We start from the raw sequence: 24198 nt of genomic DNA, 5'->3' as shown, positions 1-24198 counted from the left end.
GCTACACCATAGACAAAGTACGTATTGTGATAGAAATCGGAAAAATAGCAAAAGAACGTCATAAGGGCAGGCACAAAAGTTTTCTTATATCTAGTATTAAGGCGGGGGATTCTGGGTCCCGTTCAATCATTTGCAAAATGAGTGGGGCTGGAAGGTCACAGCCCTGCATGCTTCCCTGCTTCTTTCCCCTCTCCCTTGCCCCTATTTCAACCTCTGCTTATTAACAGAAGCACATTCAAACCAGCAGGAGAGAACTGGTGCTTTAATAAAATCATCTTAACATATACACTGCCCTGTCATTGTCAATTAAAATAGTTAAGAAACCATTTTAAACCCATTGGAGATGGGTTTAGTTCATTTTTTTCACCATTAGCACACTTAGACTGTGAGTCCCATGCCGGGCAGGAGGTTAGTTGCATCTGATTATCTTGTATTTATCCTAGTGTTTAGCACATTGTTTGCCACATAGTGAGTATTTAACAAGTATTATTAATAACTAATAATTATCGATCATGTTGTTATCAAAAATAACAAGAACAACAATCAGTAATCGCAATAGCAATAATAACTGATCCTACCTAATTAGTGAAGGGCCTGAAATTCTGCTCCTTTAACTGCAATGTTTAATTGCTCCTTGCAGACAGGGATCATGTCTACCAACTCTGTTGTACTGTACTTTCCCAAGCACTTAGTACAGTGCTCTGCTCACAGTAAGTGCTCAATAAATGTCATTGATTAATTGATTGAGGACAAATAGGATGGGGGAAAATGTTAGTCAGGGAAGGGATCTTGAAGATATGATTTTAGTTGGGTAATCTTTTTTCCAGAATTTTAATTATTTTTGTCACTCTTCTCAGGACCCTCTCTGGTTTTTTCTTTTTTCTTTTTTTTTAATGGTATTTGTTAAGTTCTTACTATGTGCCAAGCACTGTACTAAGCACTGGGGGAGATTCAAACTAATCAGGTTGGACACAGTTCCTGTCCCTCATGGGGCTAACAGTCATAATCCCTATTTTACAGATGAGGCACAGAGAAGTTAAGTGACTAACCCAAGGTCACATAGCAGACATGTGGCTGATCCGGCATTAGAACCCAAGGTCTTGTGGCAACATGCTTTTTAAAGCACAGTGATCCACATTGAACACTATATTCTCATGGAGTTCTGATCAGCATGGAGCCTAAGAGTAGCATAAATGACTTTTGCCGATCTTACTCCCGTTGATTCAACCTTGTACCACGTTAGGGATTTTTCTAAGAGCACTATAATTCTAATTTATATTTAGCAATCAGTCAATCGATATTATTTACTGCTTACCTTCTGTGTGCAAACCACTGAACAAAACCGCTTGGGAGAACAGAGTAGTTATATGCACCCACTCCCCCTACCCCTCCACACGCACAGAGTCTTTCTTAGCCACTCTTTCCCCAGCTTGTGTTTATGATTGGGGTTTTCATCCATCAATCTTATTTATTGAGTATTACTGTATGCAAAGCACTGTACTAAGTACTTGGGAGAGTACAATACAACAGAGTTGGTAGACGTATTTGTTGCCCACAAGCTAACATCCCTAAATGATCACTTTCCCCCATCCCTAGTGAATATCATCTTTTTTTTTGCCAGATCATTTTTCTTATCTATCTCCCTTTGAATTCTGTTCCTGTCTTCACCAATGCAAGCAACCCCTCCCTCACCATTCAGAATCATCTGCAAACATCCATCTGAACCCTTCCCACCTGATCTAACTGGCAATTGCAAGTGGCTTCCTGCTAAAGAACATAGTTCTCCACCAGGGCTCAAGTACACAGCGTTGACTACTGTGTCCTCATAAACACTAAAGAGGAAGAACCAAAGTGCCTTATGCTCAAACAATACAAGCTCCACCCAAAGAAGATTTCTAACCAATGCTTGTTGCAGAGGACCTGTCCTCTAAACCAAAGTAGTAAGAAAATATTTCTACTCTTGGTACTCCAGAGTACTGTATTTTCCCAAAGGTCTCTTACATGGCGACCCCATAGGGGGACAGGGATTATGTTTGATCTGATTATCCTGAACCAGATAACCAGATAATAACCAGCCTAGGATTTAGCACAGTGCTTGGCACATAGTAAATGATCAATAAATATAAATATAATAATGATGATGCAGAAAAAGACTACAATTATAACGTGGAAGTGCATCATTCAGAATCTTACTTTCTTCTGAGGAACCTATACCCCTTCAGGAATATAGCCTCTCCTGGAGAATTTGGGGACTGATAGATCTTAATACTCTTGTTGATGAACAATTTCAGAAAGAGATGTCTAGATGATTGTGTCTTCATTAGCTATTTTCTTTATACTGTCAGAAAGAAGAGAGGTATACAGAGCCTTGAAAGATTTTGAAGGCCAGTTCTTCCTGTACTGGATACAGCACGGCCCTGGGAGTCAGAAGTTCATGGGTTTTAATCCCAGCCCCCCTACTTGTCTGCTGTATGACCTCGAGCAACTCACTTCACTTCTCTGGGCCCCAGTTCCCTCATCTGTAAAATGGGGATTAAGACCATGAGCCTCATGTGGGACAGGGACTGTGCCCATCCCAATTTGCTTAAATCCACCCCAGCACTTAGTAGAGTGCCTGGCACGTAGTAAGCTCTTAACAAATACCATCATCATCATTTTCTTGTTGTTGGATCAAAAGTTCAATTTACTCCCCAAATCTTCTACAATAAAGTATTTCAAAATGAAAAATAATTCCAGGACTGAACCTGGAAGCAGCATGGCCTACTGGAAAGAGCCTGGGCCTGAGAGTCAAAAGACCTGGATTCTAATCCCGGCTCCATGACATGTCTGCTATGTGACCTTGGGCAAGTCACTTAATTTCTCTGTGCCTCAGTTACCTCATCTACAAAATGGGGATTTAAACTGTGAGCTCCACAAGGGACATGGACTGTGTCCAACCTTGTATCTATCCCAGTGCTTAGTACAGTGACTGGCACATAATAAGGACTTAACAAATACCATTAAAATAAATGGAAATAAAAAATAGAGCAATATCTGAGTGAGAGAACAACCTCATGGCCATTAAACAATTCCTATACTCTTTCACTCTATTTATTTATTTATACTCTATTTATTTATTTATTTATCTTACTTGTACATATCTATTCTATTTATTTTATTTTGTTAGTATGTTTGGTTTTGTTCTCTGTCTCCCCCTTCTAGACTGTGAGCCCGCTGTTGGGTAGGGACTGTCTCTATATGTTGCCAACTTGTACTTTCCAAGTGCTTAGTACAGTGCTCTGCACACAGTAAGCGCTCAATAAATACGATTGATGATGATGATGACTGTCTCTATGTGTTGCCGACTTGTACTTCCCAAGCGCTTAGTACAGTGCTCTGCACACAGTAAGGGCTCAATAAATACGATTCATTGATTGACTGATTGATTTCTTCAGAAGCCCAAAGTGTGGTCTTCCCTCTCTCTTATTTACAATCAGTTCTTCAGATTTCATCACCTTGGAACAAGCACCAAACACTAGGCGATTCCATAAAAATGAATATATTTGCACGCCAGGGTAGAGTGGGCTATTCGCATTATTTGCTACGATTATGATGATGATGATGATTTGCAAAATTTTAAGTGTGATTACAATGGGAACGAGGCATACTTCCATTAATATTGCCTCCCTGGAAACTTCCAGTTTGGTATATGGGAGGAAAGACGCTGACCAGTGGTTCTCCGAGATCTTTGAATTTGGGAAATAATGAGAATTGATTTTGCATCATGGCAGGGGCAGCTGAGAAGATGGTGTCCGTTGTTTTTCACTGGGATTCCCCATGTCTCGCTGCACTCCCAATAGCAAGCAGATGCTCAGGAGAATGCTAACGAGGTGGAAATCATTAACATGCATGAGCTGGGGCCACACCAGGAGGCTGAGGAACTGACTGTAGCCATCTGATCCAAAATGGCTCAAAAAGCAGGATACAGCGTGGCATAAAGACGGCGGAGCAGAGCTTTGGATGAAGACCTTATCGTAAGACAGAGACGGTGGGTTTGTGGCGAAGTCTCAGTCTTTGCATGAACATGAAGGATCACCGAGAAGGCAAGGTTTAGGACTAACCTGCAATTATTTTTATCATTTAGAAGAAACAATTAAATCTCGGTAGAACAACTGAGGTTTTGAAAGTCCAAAAATGAGGGGAGCAGCGTGACCTAGTGGATAGAGCACAGCTCTGGAAGTCAGGAGGATCTGGGTTCTAATCCCTGTTCTGCCACTTGTCAACTCTGTGACCTTGGACAAGTTACTTCACTTCTCTGGGCCTCAGTTCCCTCATCTTTAAAATGTGGATTAAGACTGCAAGCCCTATGTGGGCTATGGACTGTGTTCAACCTGATTAACTTGTTCCTACCCCAGCGCTTAGTACAGTGCCTGGCACATAGTAAGCACTTAACAAAATGTCATTAACAACAAGAGGTGCCTCCCATGGTCATGAATTAAAATTTCCGGTGGTTATGTGGTCATTTGAAGTATAGACTGAAGTGGGGAGAGACAGGAGGATGAGAGATCAGAGAGGAGGCTGTTGCAGTAATCACATAGGGTTCATGTTTTGTTTTGTTGTCTGTCTCCCCCTTCTAGACTGTGAGCCCGTTGTTGGGAAGGGACCATCTCTATATGTTGCCGACTTGTACTTCCCAAGCACTTAGCACAGTGCTCTGCACACAGTAAGCGGTCAATAAATACTACTGAATGAATGAATGAATTTGGCTCTGAATCAGATTTGGCTATTTAAAATGTGTCTTTCCATTGACTGTCTGTTCATTTACTAACTTAGTTTAATGTGCAGTGTGAATGGAATGAAGCAAGTGCTGACACCCAGTATTTCAATAAACGAGCTTCTGCAGTTAGGTTAAATTTAATCCAAATGCTCATCTTTGGAGAAGTATGGGGTCAAGATCCACACTCGGCATATTTGAAGCAATAGGCACAGTAAACAAGGCATTCCTATTTGTTTGGATATTTAGGCTCTGCATATCCTGTGGTCTTTGTTAAGTGCTTACTACTAGCTAAATACTATGCTAAGTGCTGGGATAGATACAGTATGATTAGATAAAACATAGTCCCTGGCCCACATGGGCTCACAGTCTAAGGGGGAGGAAAGAGAGGTATGTCTGTGGAGGGCAGGGATCATGTTTAACAATTCTGTTGTATTGTACTTTCCCAAGTGCTTAGTACAGTGCTCAGCACACAGTAAGAGCTCAACAAATGCTACTGATTGACTCATTTGATGTCCATTTTACAGATGAGGAAACTGAGGCACACCAAAGTTAAATTACCTGCCCAAGGTCACCCAGCAGGCAATTAGTGGAGGCAGGAAGAGAACCCAAGTCCCCTGACATCCAGTTCTGGGGTCTTTCCACTAGATCACCCTGCTTCTTTGAGTAGACTGGTTGGCAAAATAATGACTTGAGAGATTTAACACTAAAGATAATTTGATACATTTGCTGCTGTTTCACCATCATTTAAATCACACCGCACAATCTCAAAGAGCCAGAACAATGCAAATATGAAACGCCTGCTCCCAGCAGTTTTGGTAGATTCAGGATTGGAACTGCCCCAAGCTCAGTAGGGAGCTAAGAGCCTCGTCGGGAATAACATCCTGATTTCTGGATTCCCGTTCCCCTGGATCACATTGCTTCCCCACTTTCTGGTCCAAAGAGTAGGTTATTCATTTTTATACAGAGGAGATTGCCAACATTCTTCTTCAGTTAAAGGAAGTGGTAGGAGTGGATCAATCAATGAGAAAACACAATAAAGAAAAAACAAGTCAAAGTCCCAATTACAGCAAAGAGCTCATCAGGTTTTTTTTCCTTCTGTACTCCTGGTTCAGTGCTCTATGCCTAGTAGGTACTCAATAAATATTCCAGATTGTCCGATCCTTAAGCTCATCATTTATCTTCCATGTTGACAAAGAACCAAAAAGGAGAAAGTTCTCCCTGGCTGCAACTTCCCAAGCGCTTAGTACAGTGCTTTGCACACAGTAAGCACTCAATAAATACGATTGATTGAATGAATGAATGAATTAATGTGCTGAAGTCAAATATAAGGAAGTCCACTGAGGAAAATGGTGGAAACCCCATCCCCGAAGACGTTTTTTAAAGAGACTTATGTAATCAGAGGTCCTGGAGATCTCAGTCTGGGATGTCAAACTCAAGTTAGAGAAAGTTACAATGACATGCTGTAATTTTTTAAAAAACACACCACAGATTAGAGCTAATCCACAGGCCATGTGAGCCCGCTGTGGGCAGGGATTGTCTCATTTGTTGCTGAACTGTACATCCCAAGTACTTAATACAGTGCTCTGCACACAGTAAGTGCTCAATAAATACGATTGAATGAATTAATTTACATGACATCCCTGGCGGGGGTTCTGGAGGAAGGGGTTTGGACAAAATGACCTCTAAATGTCCCTGCCATAAGTAGCTCAGTCCCCGGGGCTTCAGGCAGCATTGCAGTCATTCAATGCAGATGGTTGTCTTTCTTGGTCTTAAATCCTCCAGAGACAAGATTTCACACAGGCTGTCAGGATCGCTTCAGTGTTCACCAACCCTTCCTTAGCTCTCCCTAAAGCTTTCCTGATGAAATCATCTGCTTTTTTGTTACTCTGCCCTCACTGAAGACCGAAAACAATCTATCAGCCTCCTCTGCAGAGTGGCCCTGTCTTGGACAGGACCTAAAATTAAAATTCCCCTGAACTTTCTTTTCTCTAGATTAAGCAGCTCTGGCTTCTCCAAACGTTTCTCTTGGGTTTAAATATCCAGTATCTTATGTTGTTCTCCTCCAGCACATCCTCCTCTTCCCATGAGGAACCTGAGATGGGACACAATCTTCCAAAAGTGTCTGTTTAGGACTGTGAGAGGGGAACAACTGTTTCCTGGATCTCAGTGAGGTTTATGATGGTTTTTCTAAGCATTAATGTAGTGTATTCAGATAGATGAAACAGGATGCACTGGCTAATGATAATAATGATGGTATTTGTTAAGCACTTACTATGTGCCAGGAACTGTTCTAAGCGCTGGGGTGGATATGAGGGAATCAGGTTGTACACAGCCCCTGTCCCATATGGGGCTCACAGTCTTAATCCCCATTATACAGATGAGGTAACTGAGGCCCAGAGAAGTGAAGTGACGTGACTTGCCCAAAGTAGAGGAGCCAAAATTAGAACCCATGATTCCCAGGCCCATGGTCTATCCACTATACCATGCTGCTTCTCTATAACTAAAGATAAATGAAAAAGTGAGGGTGGCCACAGGCTCCTGGGATATATTGCCTTTGCACTGAACTCTCCCAACCATTTAGTGCAGTGCTCTGCACACAGTAAGAACTCAATAAATACGACTGACTGACTGACTGACTGACTGGTGAAATCTGGATTACCCAAGTGACTTGGATTCATCAACTCTAAGGTGGAATCTTGAACTATTCATTTTCTCAGAAAGGTAATCATTCTGATCTTGTTTATGTGCTTACACTTCACTGAGGCTTCCAAATCTCTGCCCTGAAATGTTTGCCCATAACAAAGCCCTGAGTCAATCACAACGTGGTGATAATAATTCTCCTTCCACCTTGTAAAAACCCTCCCCAGGGGACTACATGCCTATTGTTGTCATTCACATAACTTCAAGACTCTCCTAATTGCTCTTGATGCTAGTAATTATTCTCAGCGCATATTTAATGTAGTTACCCACCCATTTTCTTGGAACTGTTTTAAACAGGGCTTAAACTAAGGTCAAACTCACTGGGTATCAGACCAGGGGTTTTGCTTTAGATTTAGGGTTGTTGTTTTGTTAAACACCAAGAGAAAGGATTGAGATGATCTCGGTTCGTGGGGAGGAAAATCTAGTACTAGGTTCCTTCCCCTGCCTGTAATATATTTTAATTCCTGTCTTGCCTCTAGGTTGTAAACTTCTTGAGAGAAGGGGCTGTGTCTATATAACTCTTCTTTATTTACTTAACTCTCTTGTATGCTCCCAAATGCTCAGTATAGTGTTCCGCACCCAGTAGGCACACAAAAGATACCATTAATTGATTGGTGCTGGGTTCTAAATCAATCAATCATATTTATTGAGCACTTACTGTGTGCAGAGCACTGTACTAAGCGCTTGGGAAGTACAAGTCGGCAACACATAGAGACAGTCCCTACCCAACAGTGGGAATGCATTCTGACACTGGGAAAACTGCACTAGAAGCTGGATATTGGATTTCCAGTTTCTAGTGTTTACTTTCAAATAACCAAATTGTAAAATAATGTATTCATGAATGATATTTTTCTTCTGTATTCCTTCTGTTTTTGATACTTGGGTTTGTTTGTTTTGACATTTGTTAAGCACTCACTCTGTGCCAAGCGCAGAAGTGCAAGGAAAGATAGAGGATACTCAGGTTAGGCACAATCCCTGTCCCACTAGAGACTCACAGTCTAAAAAAGAGGGAGTAGTATTTAATCCCCATTTCACAGATAAAAAAACTGAGACCCTGAGAAAGTAAGTGACTCACTCAAGATCACACAGCAGACATGGGGCGGAGCGGGGATTAGAACCCCGGTTTCAGACAATGGAGCATTAGTGCCACAGGATTTGGGGAGAGTTCATATAAGAGAGCACTCAGTTCTTCCATATCACAAGCTTTGATTACACTTCTTGGCTACAACACTGAAAGAGAATTAGGGAATGTCTTGCCCAAAGTGTGTTGCTAGGTAGGTAATAATAATGATGGCATTTGTTAAGCGCTTACTATGTGCGAAGCACTATTCTAATGTAGAATACTATCGGATGCCAGATGATACTGTTGGACAAATGTGTGCAGCCCTGACTGGGGAGTACATACCACATTGCACGTTTTCCTGGGCGTGAGTTTCAGCTGGGACATGAGCTTCGTGTTATAGGAGAATCTAGTATATATGATTAAAGAGTTAAAAGGGAGGATCCAAGGGAAAGACAGAACTATAAAGCCTAGCGCATAGCTGAATTAAAGGAAACAGGAAATGTGGTTTGAGAACTCCCTTAGCTTCCCAAACCAGGAGAATGTGCTGATTTGACTTTAAGAGAGGGAAAGAGAGTCAGAAAAGCTAGGTATGGAAGGATTCAGTATCTGAGTTGTTCCCATCTTAATCTTAAATGGTACCAATCAATCGATCGGTGGTATTTATTGAACACTTACTGTGTGCAGAGCACTGTATTAAGCACTTGGGAGAGTACAATATAACAATAGACACATTCTCTGCCCACAATGAGCTTACAGTCTAGTTAAGAAGTCAGTTAACTTATCGATGCCTCAGTTCCCCCATTTGTAACATGTTCTCCATCTCCTAGTTAGCTCCATGCAGGACAGGGTCTGTGCCTGATCTGATTATCTTATATCTACCCCAATGCTTAGCACAATCCTTGCCACACAGTAAGTGTGATCTAGTGGATAAAGCATGGGCCTGGGAGTTGGAAGGACCTAGACACCACGTGCCTGCTGTGTGAACCTTGGGCAAATTGCCATTCCTCAGTTACCTCACCTGTATAGTAGGAATTAAGACTGTGAGTCCCATATGGGACAGTGACAGGGTCCAACTGGATTATCTTTCATCTACCCTAGTGTTTAACACAGTGCCTGGCATGTAGTAAACACGTAACGAATACCATAAAAAATACCATAACTACCATATAAATACATGAGTTGCAAAGTGATTGAAAATGATGGCTTGGGATTAATCATGGAAAGAGGTGTTGACTTTTTAGAAATGTTTGCAGGGAGCGTAGAGACACCGTTTCAAAAAGTGAAGCAGAGGAAAGCACAAGCAAAAAGTCTGAAGTGGGAACACTGAATGGAGGGATTGTTAATTGAACGGAGGGATCGAGAAGAGAGAGTTAAAGGATGCAAAGTCTTGAAGCCAATTGGCAGGAGCTTTAGTTTTTCCTTTGCTACAGTGCGCTATTTACAGCAGGTAACCGAAGGCAACAAAATGGAGAAACAAAGAAACCATCAGAAAGCAAGAAAGAAATCCCTTTTTAAAATGCATTAGTTGTCACTGAAGACTGATGACTGATTATGTTTTCAAGTGGTTCCATTCTCCCCAAATAGTATCTGTTGCAGCTTTAAAAATCATCTCAAAGAGCAGAATAACAAACATTCCATCATCACAGCTCATCCAAGAAAATCCAGGAAGAGCCACAGAAAGTGCAACCTGTCAGGGTTAAGAGTGACTACTCATTGCTTGAGTTTTATTTTTGAATTGGCATGTGATTTCTGAGGCTGACCTGAGCCCGGCAAGAATTTTCATTACTTGGAGCGACGTTTCTAGGAGGGAGGTGGAAGGGTGGATTCAGATCTTCCCAGTCACTATCCCCACCCTCTACTCACTCCATCACCCTTTGATTTCAAAAAGCTGAGCGCTTTACATTACACAACTGTTTCATCTGGGGTTAACTTTGGGTGAGCTCTCCCCAGAAGCTGTATTGATTTTGCAGATAATTAGGATAAGTTTGAAGTCACATCTGAACTGTTTTCTTGGACCTGCTCTTAGGTGTCTCTGATGGCTTACCTGGGAGCAGAACTCTTGTTTTTGGAAGCAGGAATTAGATGCTCACCCTCTTATCCAGGCTGAAAAAAACAGGTTTGGACAATTGTTGTTTCAATCCTTGTTGTGCCCTCATCCATGAGCAGGTGTGCCTATTAGGGATTCAGTCTTTCCATTGGAAGCTTTTCTGCTGGCAGCAAATCAATCAAATCATATTTATTGAGTGCTTGGGAGAGTAGCATGATGACCCAAAGGAAACATAGGGTGGGAGTAGCATGATGACCCAAAGGAAATATAAGGTGGGCTCAGTTCTGCCATCCCTTTTCAAGTGATTTTTCTAATATTATCAATCAATTGATGGTATTTATTGAGTGTTTACTGTGTGCAGAGCACTGTACTATCACTGGAAATTTTCCATGACTAACCCTAATGGGAAAACCACAGGCCTGGGAGTCAGAAGATTTGGGTTCTAATCCCATCTCTGCCGTTTGTCTGCTGTGTGATTTGGGGCAAGTCACTTAATTTCTCTGTGCCCCAGACAACCTGTTCTCCTTTCCTCTTAGACTGGTAACCCTATTCAGGTCAGAGACTGTGTTCGACCTGGTTATTTTTATCTACCCCAATTCTTTGTACAGTGCTTAGCACAAAGTGCTTACCAAATACCACAATTATCATTATTAGATATTTTCACGTTTAAGTCATCCTTTGGTCTTTTAAGACTTTATCTACCAAACATTCCACAAGTTTCTGTTACAATCCTAAGTAACAAAAATTAAAATTGCAATCTCATCTATGTTTAACATTGGAGGATACTGGTATAGGGGGGAATCAGAAGAACTGTTCCCTGAACACACGTTCCATTACCATCAAGATGCCTTGCTCTAGGTTATGGGCTATTTTCAAAAACCAACTGTCAAACTGTGCACAGCTCAACTCACCCGCAAACTTTTTCATAATTCATTTTCTTTCAAAGTGACGGAACATGAGGGTTGGATGCATTTAGAGAGAAGAGAACTGAGAGGGGTGGGATAATCCCACACCAACCACAGGTTTTTTTCAAACCCCAAGAATAGTAAATCGAACTTTTCATCTATGCCAGTGAAGAAGCATCACTAGAATGGTATTTATTAAGTGCTTATTACATGCCAAGTACTGTTCTAAGCACTGGGGTAGATACGAGGTAATCAAGTTGGACACAGTCCCTGTCCCACGTGGGGCTCACACTCAAATCTCCATTTTACAGATGGGGTAACTGAGGCACAGAGAAGTTAAATGATTTACCCAACATCACACAGCAGACATGGAGGAGGAGGAGGAAATCCTCATCCTATGACTCGCAGGCCTGTGCTCTTGACATTATTGCTGCTTCCCCTACTTGGCCACGACATGTCATCTTCTGGTGGCTCTGAAATGGACGTAAATGATGATTTTATTCTTCCAACCCTGTCGTCTTCTTTCTTGCCTGGAAATAACCCTTATGCTCATCATTTAGCCACCTCGCTTTCCTCATTCTGAGTCATTGCCAACTGTCCCTTTTCCATACTGGCAAATTCCATCATGGTCTGATGGATAGAGCCTGGGAGTTAAAGCACCTGGGTTCTAAACACAGCTCCGCCACTTGTCTGCCATATGACCTTGGATGAGTCACTTCACTTCTCTGTGCCTCAGTTACCTCATCTATAAAATGGGGATTTAGAATGTGAGCCCCACGTAGAACTTGGACCGTGTCCAACCTGAGTCATTCGTATCTACCTCAGCATCTGGCACAGAGTAAGCACTTAATACATGCCATTGGAAAAAAAAATTATCCACTTCCCCTAAAGCCTGCCACAGGCCTCTGCTGAGAGACTGTCTTGGACTACTTCAGCCAAGGCCTGTCTACTATGAATGTCTCTGTTTTGGCCCCAGCAAGAGCAGGAAGACAAGCAGAGGGAATCTGGCTGTTCAGTTGGACTAGAAAGTGCCAGAGCAGGCATTTATGTTGCATGGAGGAAAAGGGGCTGGCGAGGGTGGGAGGATCACACATGGGGGAATGGAAAGAATTCATTTCATGTTTGAATTCCAGTTTGTTTTACAATCCAGATCAAATTGCTTGGTCCATTATCAGAGAAAGAATTATACAGTTTTGTCCTCTGGAGCTCATGTCAAAAAAAAAAACTGGCCAGGGAAGTGAGGGAAAAGTGTGTCCAAATGAAGGCTGTGTGAATCCTTTGTCCCACAGCAACTCAATCTGGGGCTATGGGAGAGATGCCTCCAGCCCTGGGTGCAGTTTCTCATTTCTATGACCCTGCTGAATAATCAAAGCTTGGATGGTGATTTCCCCCTAGAATCTGAACTCTTGCCTGACTCATTAGCCACCATGCAGCTGTACATCAAAGCCCTTCACTTCCTCCTTCTTCATTAAGGCCCAGAAGGGTTAGAGCAGAGGAGCTGGCAGAGAGGATGAGGATTTTTTTTTTTTAAGAAATCAGCTGGCTGAGAGGCTGGTGGAGCAGGAGCGGATGGTGCCTCTTGGAGCTGAGTTGGCTCAAGGCTGCTCGAGAAGCAACGTGGCCTAGAGGATAGAACAAACGCCTGGGAGTTGGAAGGACTTGGGTTCTAATCCTGGCTCTGCCACTTGTCTGCTGTGTGACCTTGGACAAGTTACTTCACTTCTCGGCACCTTATCTGGAAAATGGGGATTAAGACTGTGAGCCCCATGTGGGACACGGACTGTGTCCAACCTGATTAGCTTGTATCTACCCCAGTGCTTAGAATAGTGCCTGAAACATAGTAAGCGCTTAAGAAACACCATAAGAAAAAAGGTGAACTAGGCTGGCTGCAGCCCCGCTACTGGGTAGACCCAGAGCTCTTAACTGGAGAGAAACCCCAGAAACTCCCCGTGACGCACAGCGTGGATTCATCATCTACATCCTGCCCCTAACCATTACTGATCTTCAGGGAGAGCGGAAAGTGCAAGAGAATGGGGAAATGGTTTCCCTGGCTCCGATGCAGTCCAGGAACTGTCAGGTGACTTAAACCAATCCCCTCCAATGACTGTCTAAATGCCTGATCTTAAAAACCATCAGTGAGTGAGAACCCACAACTTACTCAAGATAAACCGCCCTAATGCTACGGGAGAAGTTAAGCAGTATGGAAAGACAGGTCAAGATATCCAACAAAATCTTGACAAATAATGAAAGAAGCAAATGGACGTACAGGTAGTTGACCTTTTTTATATATTAAAACACGGCATACCTGGCCATGTTTCCCCTCTCCTCGAGAACCTCTGGTGGTTGCCCATCCACCTCCACATCAAACAGAAATTCCTCACCATTGGCTTTAAAGTACTCGATCACCTTGCCCCTTCTACCTTACCTGGGATTGTGGGCAACAAATTACCCCATGTGAGTATGGCCTAGTGGATAAAGTATGGGCCTGGGAGCCGGAGGACCTGGGTTCTAATCCAGGCTCCACCACTTGCCTGCTTTGTGACCTTGGGCAAATCATTTCACTGCTCTGTGCCTGTTTCTTCATCCGTAAAATGGGGATAAAGTCCTACTCCCTCCTACTTGGGAAGCAGCGTGGCTCAGTGGAAAGAGCCTGAGGCTTGGGAGTCAGAGGTCATTAGGTTCTAATCCCGGCTCCGCCACTTGTCAGCTGTGTGACTTTGGGCAGGTCACTTAACTTCTCTGAGCCTCAGTTCCCTCATCTGTAAAATGAGGATTAAGACTGTGAGCCCCAGGTGGGACAACCTGATCACCTCATACCCCCCCCCCCGCCCCCCAGCACTTACAACAGTGCTTTGCACATAGTAAGTGCTTAAGAAATGCCATCATTACTTGGACTGTGAGCCCCATGTGGGACCTGATTATCTTGTATCTACCCCAGCACTTAGTGCTTGGTACGTAGTAAGTGTTTAACAAATATTATTATTATTATTGTTGTTATTATTGAAGTGTTGATTAAACTGTTCTCCTAATTGTGAGCCCTACTGGGGTAGGGTCTGTATCTGATTGGATTAGGGAATGTGTCTGTTTATCATTATTTTCTACTTTCCCAAGTGCTTAATGCAGTGCTCGGCACACAGTAAGTGCTCAATAAATTTAACTGAATGAATTGGAGCACATCTACCCCAGAGTTTAGCACAGTACTTGGCACATAGTAAATACCACAATTATTATCATTGTTATGTTTATTATACTATTCTTGTCTTTTTTATGGTCTTTATTATGTGCTTACCGTGTGCCAGGCACTCTATTAAGTGCTGAGGTGGATACAAGCTAATCGGATTGGACACGGTCCGTGTCCTACAGGGAACTCACATTCTTAATCCCCATTTTACAGATGAGGTAACTGAGACACAGAGAAGTTAAGTGACTTGTCCAAAGTCACACAGCAGGCAAGTTGTGGAGTCGGGATTAGAACCTGGGTCTCCTGACTTCCATTATGCTCTTTCCACCAGGCCACATACCAATGGGGGTTCTGTCCCTTCCTTCTCCCAAAGGAGCAGCGGAATCTAGGAAGAGAGCAGGTTTCAGGGAGCTTGGAATTGGGCATAGAGGAGCCCAGCAGAACCAGGCTATTGATGACCTGGTCTCTCAGTGACCCCTCTTCCCTTGGTCCATCACTCTCCCAGAACCTGTCTTCCTCCACCACCCCAACTGTTTGCCAGAGGCTTTATACTGATCAGTATCTAATTAATAATTAATAATTGTGATATTTGTTAAGTGCCTACTATGTGCCAGGCACTGTACTAAGCACTGGGGTAGATACAAGACAATTGGGTTGGACACAGTCCCTGTCCCAAATGGGACTCACAGTCTTAATCCCCATTTCACAGCAGAGATAACTGAGGCACAGAGAAGTGAAGTGACTTACCCAAGGTCACCCTGGAACCCCTTAGCCGCCCTGAATTCTTTGCTCAGGTTGATCAAGCTTCATGACTGAACCTGCAAACTCAATTCATATGGTTCACTGGGCATCCAAACAAGTCATAAATTAAACAGACCTAAGTGATTTACGAGATGCCCTTTTATGTTAGCGCACTGCCCACTTCTAGTTATTTAAAACATTACTGGTTAATAGTGGCACTTTGTACAGCATGAAGACAGTGTGTGGAGTAAATTAAACCGAGCCAAGCTGGCCGGGCAGAAGCGGATTTGCCCTGCGAATTGGGTGGTGAACAGGAAATGCAAATTAAAATGGTATGCACGGGGAGTCATTTTCTAATTTCACCATGAGTGACTTAATTGGATTGTGGTGTTCTCCCTAAAATATTGAGTTACGCTGCCCTTGAAACATGAATGTTTGCTGAAACCGCATATCTAGATTAACGTTTGCATTTGTCTCAAGAGAATCAAAATGGCGTTCATGCTGAGTGCTCGGACTGATGTGATTTTCTCTGTTGCTGAGCTCAGTTAGGAACTTAAAAACCCACCACTGGAAGCAGCTGAGAAAAATCTGTCTCAATGGAAAGCAAAATCTGAAGGGATTTCTTCAGCATCACGTATATTTTTGAGTTTCTGTTTTCTATCAATCAATCAATCAGTTAATGCTATGAACCAAGCACTTACTACATGCAAAGCACTGTACTAAGGGCTTGAGAGAATACAATGGAAGACACACCTTCCCTGCCCTCAAGAAGTTTACAATCTAATGGAAAAGGCAGAAAAAAATGATTTACGGTTAGTGGGCGCTGGAGGAAGAAGGATAACAGGTAGCATTACAGTGTCTACTACAGCAAAGGCTCCAGAGAGACCTGCATGCTAGCTGAACTTCAGTTGTCTAAGTGAATCAAACTTTTGCAAAAGTTTTGCAAGGCCTGATTTCCCTAGAATGGGTAGCTTTCCGGGGAATCGGCGATCCAAGACAAGCCATCTGAATATGTTGCGGAGGGAACAGGAAATGCTAGTTAATAATATCAACTATGCATTATAGCAAATAATCATATCCTGTCATTCTTTTCCCATTTCCACAGCCAACGTTTTAGTGTCATTTCAGGAAAGCCTGTCAGCAGGTACCTGGTTTGAAACAATGGGCTAATTTGAAAGTCAGGGTCCAGAGGGCCTGAAGATTTCATATTTGCTCTTCAGGTGTGCAATTTATACTTTCTTTTTCCTGCTAACTGAACTAATTTAAGGAAACAAAAGAGGCTTCCTTTTGTGTTATAAAAACCATTAAGAACAACACAAACATTCTGCAACCTTTACTCTCCAAAATTAATTGGTAATTACATTCTGTAACAAACAGAAAGCAGTGTGGTCTAGTGGCAAAAGTTCAGGCCAGGGATTAAAGAGCCCTGGTTTCTAATCCCAGGTCCACCACTTGCCTATTTTGTGACCTTGGGCAAGTCACTTAATTTCTCTGTGCCTCAGTTTCCTCATCTGCAAGGTGGGGGTGATGCCCGTTCTCCTTACCCCTTAGACTGTGAGCCCCATATGGGACCTGGACCATTTCTGATCTAATGGAACTGTACCTGCCCTAGTGCTTAGCACAGTGATTGGCACACAGTAAGCCCCTAACAAGTACTATTACTCTTAATTTTCAACTCAGTCTCTGAACATCAGTACAACATACCTTCCCCCGAGGTCATACTGGCTGGTTGGCTGGCTGGCTGAAGTTTCCTCCAGATTTTTTTCCCCTCTCTGCTTCTTTTCCTGCTTCTGATTGTTTCCGCTAAATCCAGGAGTGAGGATAGCACAGTCAGGGGAGCAGCTGGGCAGCAGCATCCCAGCTCTCAGTAGACATAAATATTACCAATTCGGCTGATGCTTCGCTTTCAAAGAGGCCACATCCTTTCTCTCACCTTTAGCTTGACAGACTAGGGATTTTCACAGCTGTTCCTTCCATCACTCCCACACAGAGCGGGAAAGGCAAGACCCTGGTGTTCTCGGGGAAGGGGTGGTGAGCTGCTGAAAATGAGGGGGAAATAAAACTGTTTGGGATCCCTGCTCCTAATGGCGGGAGAGGCGAGGTGTCTGCAGAGATCTGAGAACTCCCTATGGGCCCTTTCTTCGAGAAAACCAAAACCCATCGGATCAGTACGCCGGCCTGAAAGAGGGGTCATGTTCAAAGCTCTCGGAAGTATGGGAAAAATAAGCCCCAGAAACAAATCTTTCCATGCAACAACTTGAGTGATGGCATTCAGCACAGAATCGTCAGAGAGAAGCTGGTTTTTTCAAGTTTGTAACCTCATTGCCCTTTCTGTCTTTGGGTACAAATCACTTTGATAGCTACAAAAAGTTCTTTCATTGCCTGCTTTGAGTTCCCCACTTCATTAATCTTATCCAGGAGGCCTCTCCTCAGTTAGCCTTTTTAGTCGTTCCTGCTGTTTAAAAGTTCCCCAAAGGATGATCACCTGGATAAATTAAGAACAACTTTCAGAAATATCTGGTTAAGGATGAGAAAGAGGCTCCGATGGCTGTCTGGCTGGAGAGCTGGTCTTCTCTTCATCCAAAGTTTTATCTATAATTTGTTCTTCATTGAAAAACCGTGACCCCGTTGAGCTCTGATGGATAAGATAAACTGTTGGAGGGCTTGAACCTTTGAATATCAGACTTTCAGAGAGAACTACATGCTGCCGAAACATTAGGCTGTCCAGCCGTGTTATTTCCCCCCTCCGATTATGAGCGGAAAAATGTGCCTGGGAGCCAAATGAGAGAAGCCCTTGTCAGTCAAATTCTGGGTTTTCATCCATCCCTAAAACACCAGTGCTTTATTTCTTTCTCGTTAATCTTGGTAAGTTGTCTTTCCGTCTCTGTTTTCATTCACAAGTACTCCTTAGAAATTTGTGTACGTCAACTTCTTCAGCACAGTTTTTCCCAACAATCCTAATCAGGGGAGGGGAAGGGTCTAGAAAGCTCTTATTCTATGACCTTTTTTCCCATCATAGGTACCCATTTGAAATCCCTCTTTCACCCACACCCTGCTCTCGCCCCTCCTCACCCATCCACTCTGTTCTCACCACCTTCCACTGTCTCTCATTTATCCACGCTCTCTAATAACCAATATCCACACACTTTCCTCCAATTATTTGTTTTTTCCTATTTTGTGCTCCTCTGAGATCTCTCCATCATTTCTTTCTCCCTCTCCTTTCCTCTTCCCTGCATTCTCACCAGCATCTTGAACTTGAGTCCTGTTCTCTTGGGCATTTCTCATTGACAGATCTTCCTCTTCATTCTTTTCCTGCCCCTTGTTTCTAATACTTTTCTCCTTTACTGCTTTTGTCACCTTTTCTCTCCCCATCTGTCCATTACTGGGACCCAAGGGCCTGATGAAACTGTTCAAGAGTCTGGAAATAGGTACAAATTTCACAGGCATAAAGATGATAGAAAGCATCATGTCTACCAACAATATCAACTGAGTTCTAATCCCTCCTCCAGCACTTGTCTGCTGTGCGCACTTGGGCAAGTCACTTCACTTCTCTATGCCTCAGTTGCCCCATCTGTAAAGTGAGGATTGAGATTGTGATCCCCTTGTGCGATATGGACTGCATCCAAATTGATTAGCTTGGTTACCCCAGAGCTTTGTACAGTGCCTGGCACATAGCAAGCATTAACAAACACCATGAAAAAAAAAACTTTATTGTACTGTATTTTCCCACATGCTTAGTACAGTCCTCTGCATACAGTAAGCGCTCAGTAAATACCATTGGTTGATTGATTGACTGACAACTGACAGACCCCCACACTGCAGCTCCTTAGTTAGGTCTGCAATTGCAGACACATTCTGCCATCCTTCCAAAGCCCTTGCTGCTCTTCCCATTGAATGGATAATGAAAATTTTCTGTTTTACTGCTGAAAAACAATTTGTTCACAAATGAAAAACAGAGATGCGGGGGAAAGGAGGAGAACCTATTTACTATTTAGTTGACCTAAATATTTTTCCTCAAATTCAGAAAACTTGAGGAAATATAAAGAAATTGTACTGTTAAAATGAAAATGATGTGCTTAATTTTCAGGCCCCTAAGTATTTTCCAGGTTTGCATGAGAAGCAGAGCACAGCTGGGGTGACAAAATGAGGAAGTCTGGCTTGGCAGTTTTTATGGTCTAACCAGAAACAAGATGTACCCAGAATCGCGTGAGAAAGCCTGCTCAAAGATTAGCCAGCCTGGTTTGGGTTTGGAGAACTAAACTACAAAGGTTCACCCACCTCTATCCAAAAGCTGCTGAAGTCATCTACTGGCCGGAAGCTCGTAAACTCGTTGTGGGCAGGGAATGCGTCTGTTATATTTTTATATTGTACTCTCCCGAGTGCTAAGTACAGTGCTCAGCACACAGTAAGCACTCAATAAATGCAACTGACTGACTGACTGAGCGAACGCATGGAGGAAAGAGACTGCAAGGAGGATGCAGATTTAGACACTCATCGTCTCTTGATGATCCAGCTTCCAACTTTGTGGTTCTATAACTAGACTGTAAGCTCCTTGACGACAGGGACCACATTTCTGTTCTTCCTCCGTAACTCCTATAGCACTTAGTCAGTTGCTCTGCACCCAGCAGGAGCATAGGAAGTGCTCTTGTCTGGCTGATGGACCCAAATAAGACATTTCAACATGGAAACGTCATTCCCCTTCAATAATCGATCAGAACATCGTATCACACCAAGGGATGGCATGCAAACAAGAAAAAGGCCGCTCGAGAGCCCTGGGAAATCCACAATCCAGACCAGCTGCTGCAAGCAGAGGTCCTGATTTATCATCCGTTTTGTGGAGACAGAGCAGCTGCTTTTAGTGCATACAGTTTTCTGTTCTTATGGGACTCACTTTTCCAAACACTTCAGACAGTTTCACTGATATATCAGGGTGATGTATTACACCAGGAGAGATTAGTGTGTGGAGGAGGGAGAGTCCTGCATTAAACCAACAGCCCTAGGTAAAGGGAGTGAGAAGGGAGTTGGACTAATCCAAGAAGCGGACTTCTCCAAGAATCAGAAGGCAGCTCTTTCTTTAACTCTTTCCTATGAGGCTGCAGTTGGTGAGGGCAGGATGTGGTCTGAGGAGTCCTGACACAGGAAGGCAGGTTCTCCAAGGAGTGTTTTCCACAGGTGCTATGCACTCTATCCCAGAAAATGATCTGCTTGGGAAGGTAGGTCAAGGTGCTTAAGTGGCCTGAACTCTGGTGGCTTTAGAGAGTCTGCGAGGTCCCATCCGGAGTATTCCAGGTGCTTCATTTCATCTTCTTCCCTGCAAAGGCAGGATTCCATCCAGAGTGGGCACAAAGAATTCTCCACCAGAACAGAGTCCTGGTTTGCTGATCTTCAAGGTTTGCCTAGAGACGCATCTTTATAGCTTTGGTTTTCCCGACATTGGAATGTCCCTCCTGACTTTAACATAAGTTATTTTATCCAGTTGTTCTTCAGTCCTTTCTCAGTCTATGATTTAATTGATGTCCTTATGCTGAATTTGCTCTCTGGGGAGATTTTGCAAGGTTTCATTCTTAAAAATCAAACAAATCACTAAAGAGAAAATGGAATGAGGAGGGAATGCATTTGCAGACTCCAGAGATCAAGGACATCCTTCGCTCAGAGAAACAGGACGGAAGTGGAGTTCAACTTCAGAATAAATTTCCCCTTCACCCTACAAATCCCTTCATAACTATGGGCCTCGGTTTCTCTTCTTCAGAGTAACTAAGATAGAAGAGACCTGCCTCTTCCCAGTGAGGGTGGGGAGAATGTGAAAAAACAGCACCTTCCCAAAGATGCTGAAACCATCCATATCAGCCTAAGCCTAAGTTTCCAATCTTCAAGTACATTTGCACTTTTTCTAAATTCATACACATACAAAGGGCTCTTGGATTTTTCCAAGCAATAAAGCCTGGAGTTGATCAACTCTTTCCAGGGAGAAGATAAACATGGGTTGCTCACTGGGCTACCCAGAGGAACTGGAAACTAGGATTTCATAGATGTGACTGGTAAGGGCAGTAAAACATTATGCTGACCCTTTTTGTTTTCAATAGCTAGAGGACTTCAGAACACTTTCCACATGTATCTATATACCTACATTTATAGATTAATTTATCAATCAATCAATATATTTTTATGTATATACACATGCACGCACACACACACACATATTTGATAAATGGGGAAGCAATGAAGGCAAAGCATCAAAACTGGGGTAATGAGACCTGGATCCTGGTTGGATTGTCTGTCTGACATAGTCTGAAACCTTGGGAAAGCCAGGTTTCTAACTGCGAGGCCCATTTATAAAACATCATTAGCGCCGTGCAACTGGCAGAAAGGATATCTATTCCTAGGCTAAGTCTCTCTAAACAAAGCTTTATCTCCTTAAAATTGTCTTTTGTGATTGGTCCAAGATCATACATGCATACATCTAGTTTGGGCATGCACTTACTGGCAAAAATTCTAACTATAATCCTGATCCTGTTCCCGTCCTCCTACTCCTGACACTAAAAACAAGAAAATCCTGATTCAGAAAGGCTGACTCCAACCACTGACATCTCAAAAAATGTCTTTAGGTGTCAGAGACACAAGTGAGCAAAGAATTTGTCCCACCTCATCACTGGGGTCAAGGTTTGGCAGATCTGAATATCCAATCATAGAATCAAAGAAAAATTCCTGAAAATATTTGTGATCCACAAAGCATGTCTAGACTAGGTCCAATAACCCACACCACAGTGCTCCCATGGAACTCAACAATTCTTGGAGGGTAAACAGACTTGCCGTCAGGAGCTGCAAAGTTCAGTCAGAAAAAGGAAGATTAAATCCCACTTAATCAACTCTACCTGATACCACTTGATGTTCCAGTTCAAGACAGACAGATTCTCCTTCCATCTCTTCTTCTTTCTGATCCAGGTAAGCCCAGTCCCCAGAAAGGAAAGAGAAAAGACAGAGAATGAAAAAATCATTAGTAGAACATTCACCTACAGCCATGCTCTTCCCCAGCCTCACAAATATCATGGGCACACAGTCTCAAGCCTGGGTGAAATCAGGCTACCTGTCTCTTCCTCTCACCCCACTGCAAAGGAAATCAACCCGTGAGCAAGGAAGAATTATAACTACATGCTCCCTGGTCAACCCAATATTTCCTCGGGGAGACATTTATTCCTCCCCTCTTCACATGCATTAACTAAGCTTTTCCCCCATTTTAAAAAAATCCTTCAACTCTCAATTTGCAGGACCAAGATAGTCTGGGAGACAGGTGGGGAAAGAAGATTGGATTCCTCTGGAGATGGGGGCTTGGATGGAGGATTTGGGGGTGGCTGGGGGAGAATGGCTTGCTTAAGAGTTTGCAAGCCTCTCTTATTCATTTTGCTCCCCACCACCTAACCTCTGCTTCTGCCCATTTACATTGAAAAAGCTGAGATCCCAGCTAAGACATTGGCAAGGAAGTTGGTCGAGGTGGCGGCTGAGTTCTGTAAGTCTTCTTAATGCTCATGCTGCCCAGTTGCAGCGTAGATGAGACTGAGGTACAGAAAGCAGGTTGGCATTAGAGGAGCAGAGTGTGCTGGCTGAGTTATAGTAGGAGTTCAGGGAGGAAAGGTGGTTACTCAATCAGTCAGTCAGTCAGTCATGTTTATTGAGCACTTACTGCATGCAGAGCACTGTACTAAGCAGTGGGGAGAGTACAATAGTACAATACAGCCTAGAGGGAGACTGTAAGCTAGAGATGGAGGGGAGAGAGCTGATTGAGGGCCTTTAAGCAGAATCTGTGTGGGCAGATTCTGGGCATTGTTTTCACTTGGTTAGGTTTGTCCTCTGGGCCAAATATCTCCTGGCTTCCTTATCAATCGTATTTATTGAGCGCTTACTATGTGCAGAGCACTGTACTAAGCGCTTGGGAAGTACAAATTGGCATCACATAGAGACAGTCCCTACCCAACAGTGGGCTCACAGTCTAAAAGGGGGAGACAGAGAACAGAACCAAACATACCAACAAAATAAAGTAAGTAGGATAGAAATGTACAAGTAAAATAAATAAATAAATAAATAAATAGAGTAATAAATATGTACAACCATATATACATATATACAGGTGCTGTGGGGAAGGGAAGGAGGTAAGACGGGGGGATGGAGAGGGGGACGAGGGGGAGAGGAAAGAAGGGGCTCAGTCTGGGAAGGCCTCCTGGAGGAGGTGAGATCTCAGCAGGGCCTTGAAGGGAGGAAGAGAGCTAGCTTGGCGGATGGGCAGAGGGAGGGCATTCCAGGCCCGGGGGATGACGTGGGCCGGGGGTCGATGGCGGGACAGGCGAGAGCGAGGTACAGTGAGGAGATTAGTGGTGGAGGAGCGGAGGGTGTACAGAGATCTCTTAAAAACAGAGAACCAGTAGGAGAGCTGGACCTTGGGGTGGGCTAGGGGTAGCTTCGATCCCTGTTTACTGACTATGCAAGAAGATAGGCAAAAATCCATTGTTTTGAGGAGAGAAGGAAGGCCTTATTGTGCGTCAGTTATTATAGCATCCAATTTCCTGGAGTCAGGCAAGCCTGAAAACTCTGTTTATTCTAAGAACAGAGCTGGTGGAAGGGGCCAGATTGCCCCGGGCAGAGGTTTGGACAGTGGGCTTGGTTTCATGGAAATGAGGGCAGCTGCTAGTTGGTAATGAAGACAGCCACTAATTTTTGCTCCAGGAAATGGAACAAATGAGAATCTTAGCTTAGTTTTATACAGTACAGACAGTGGCCCCAGTTCACCAAAAAGCTCCCTATTCTGGATATACC

The 24198-nt window shown here is 43.3% G+C and overlaps 1 protein-coding gene across 1 annotated transcript in view; it reads right to left on the bottom strand.

The window, feature by feature from the left end:
• Positions 1-24198, bottom strand: part of FAM107B (family with sequence similarity 107 member B) — a 131122-nt gene that overhangs the window by 70084 nt on the left and 36840 nt on the right. Inside the window, exons 2-3 of the mRNA XM_038741498.1 lie at positions 22261-22326; positions 3906-3912 (exon numbers count right to left, since the gene is read on the bottom strand). Coding sequence (XP_038597426.1) covers positions 3906-3912; positions 22261-22326 — 73 coding nt within the window. The remainder of the gene's footprint in view (positions 1-3905; positions 3913-22260; positions 22327-24198) is intronic.

The sequence above is a fragment of the Tachyglossus aculeatus genome, assembly GCF_015852505.1.
Source record: "Tachyglossus aculeatus isolate mTacAcu1 chromosome 12 unlocalized genomic scaffold, mTacAcu1.pri SUPER_6_unloc_1, whole genome shotgun sequence".
Lineage (NCBI taxonomy): Eukaryota > Metazoa > Chordata > Mammalia > Monotremata > Tachyglossidae > Tachyglossus > Tachyglossus aculeatus.
Note: the sequence above shows the minus strand (reverse complement) of the source record. Positions and strands in the feature narration are given on the sequence as shown.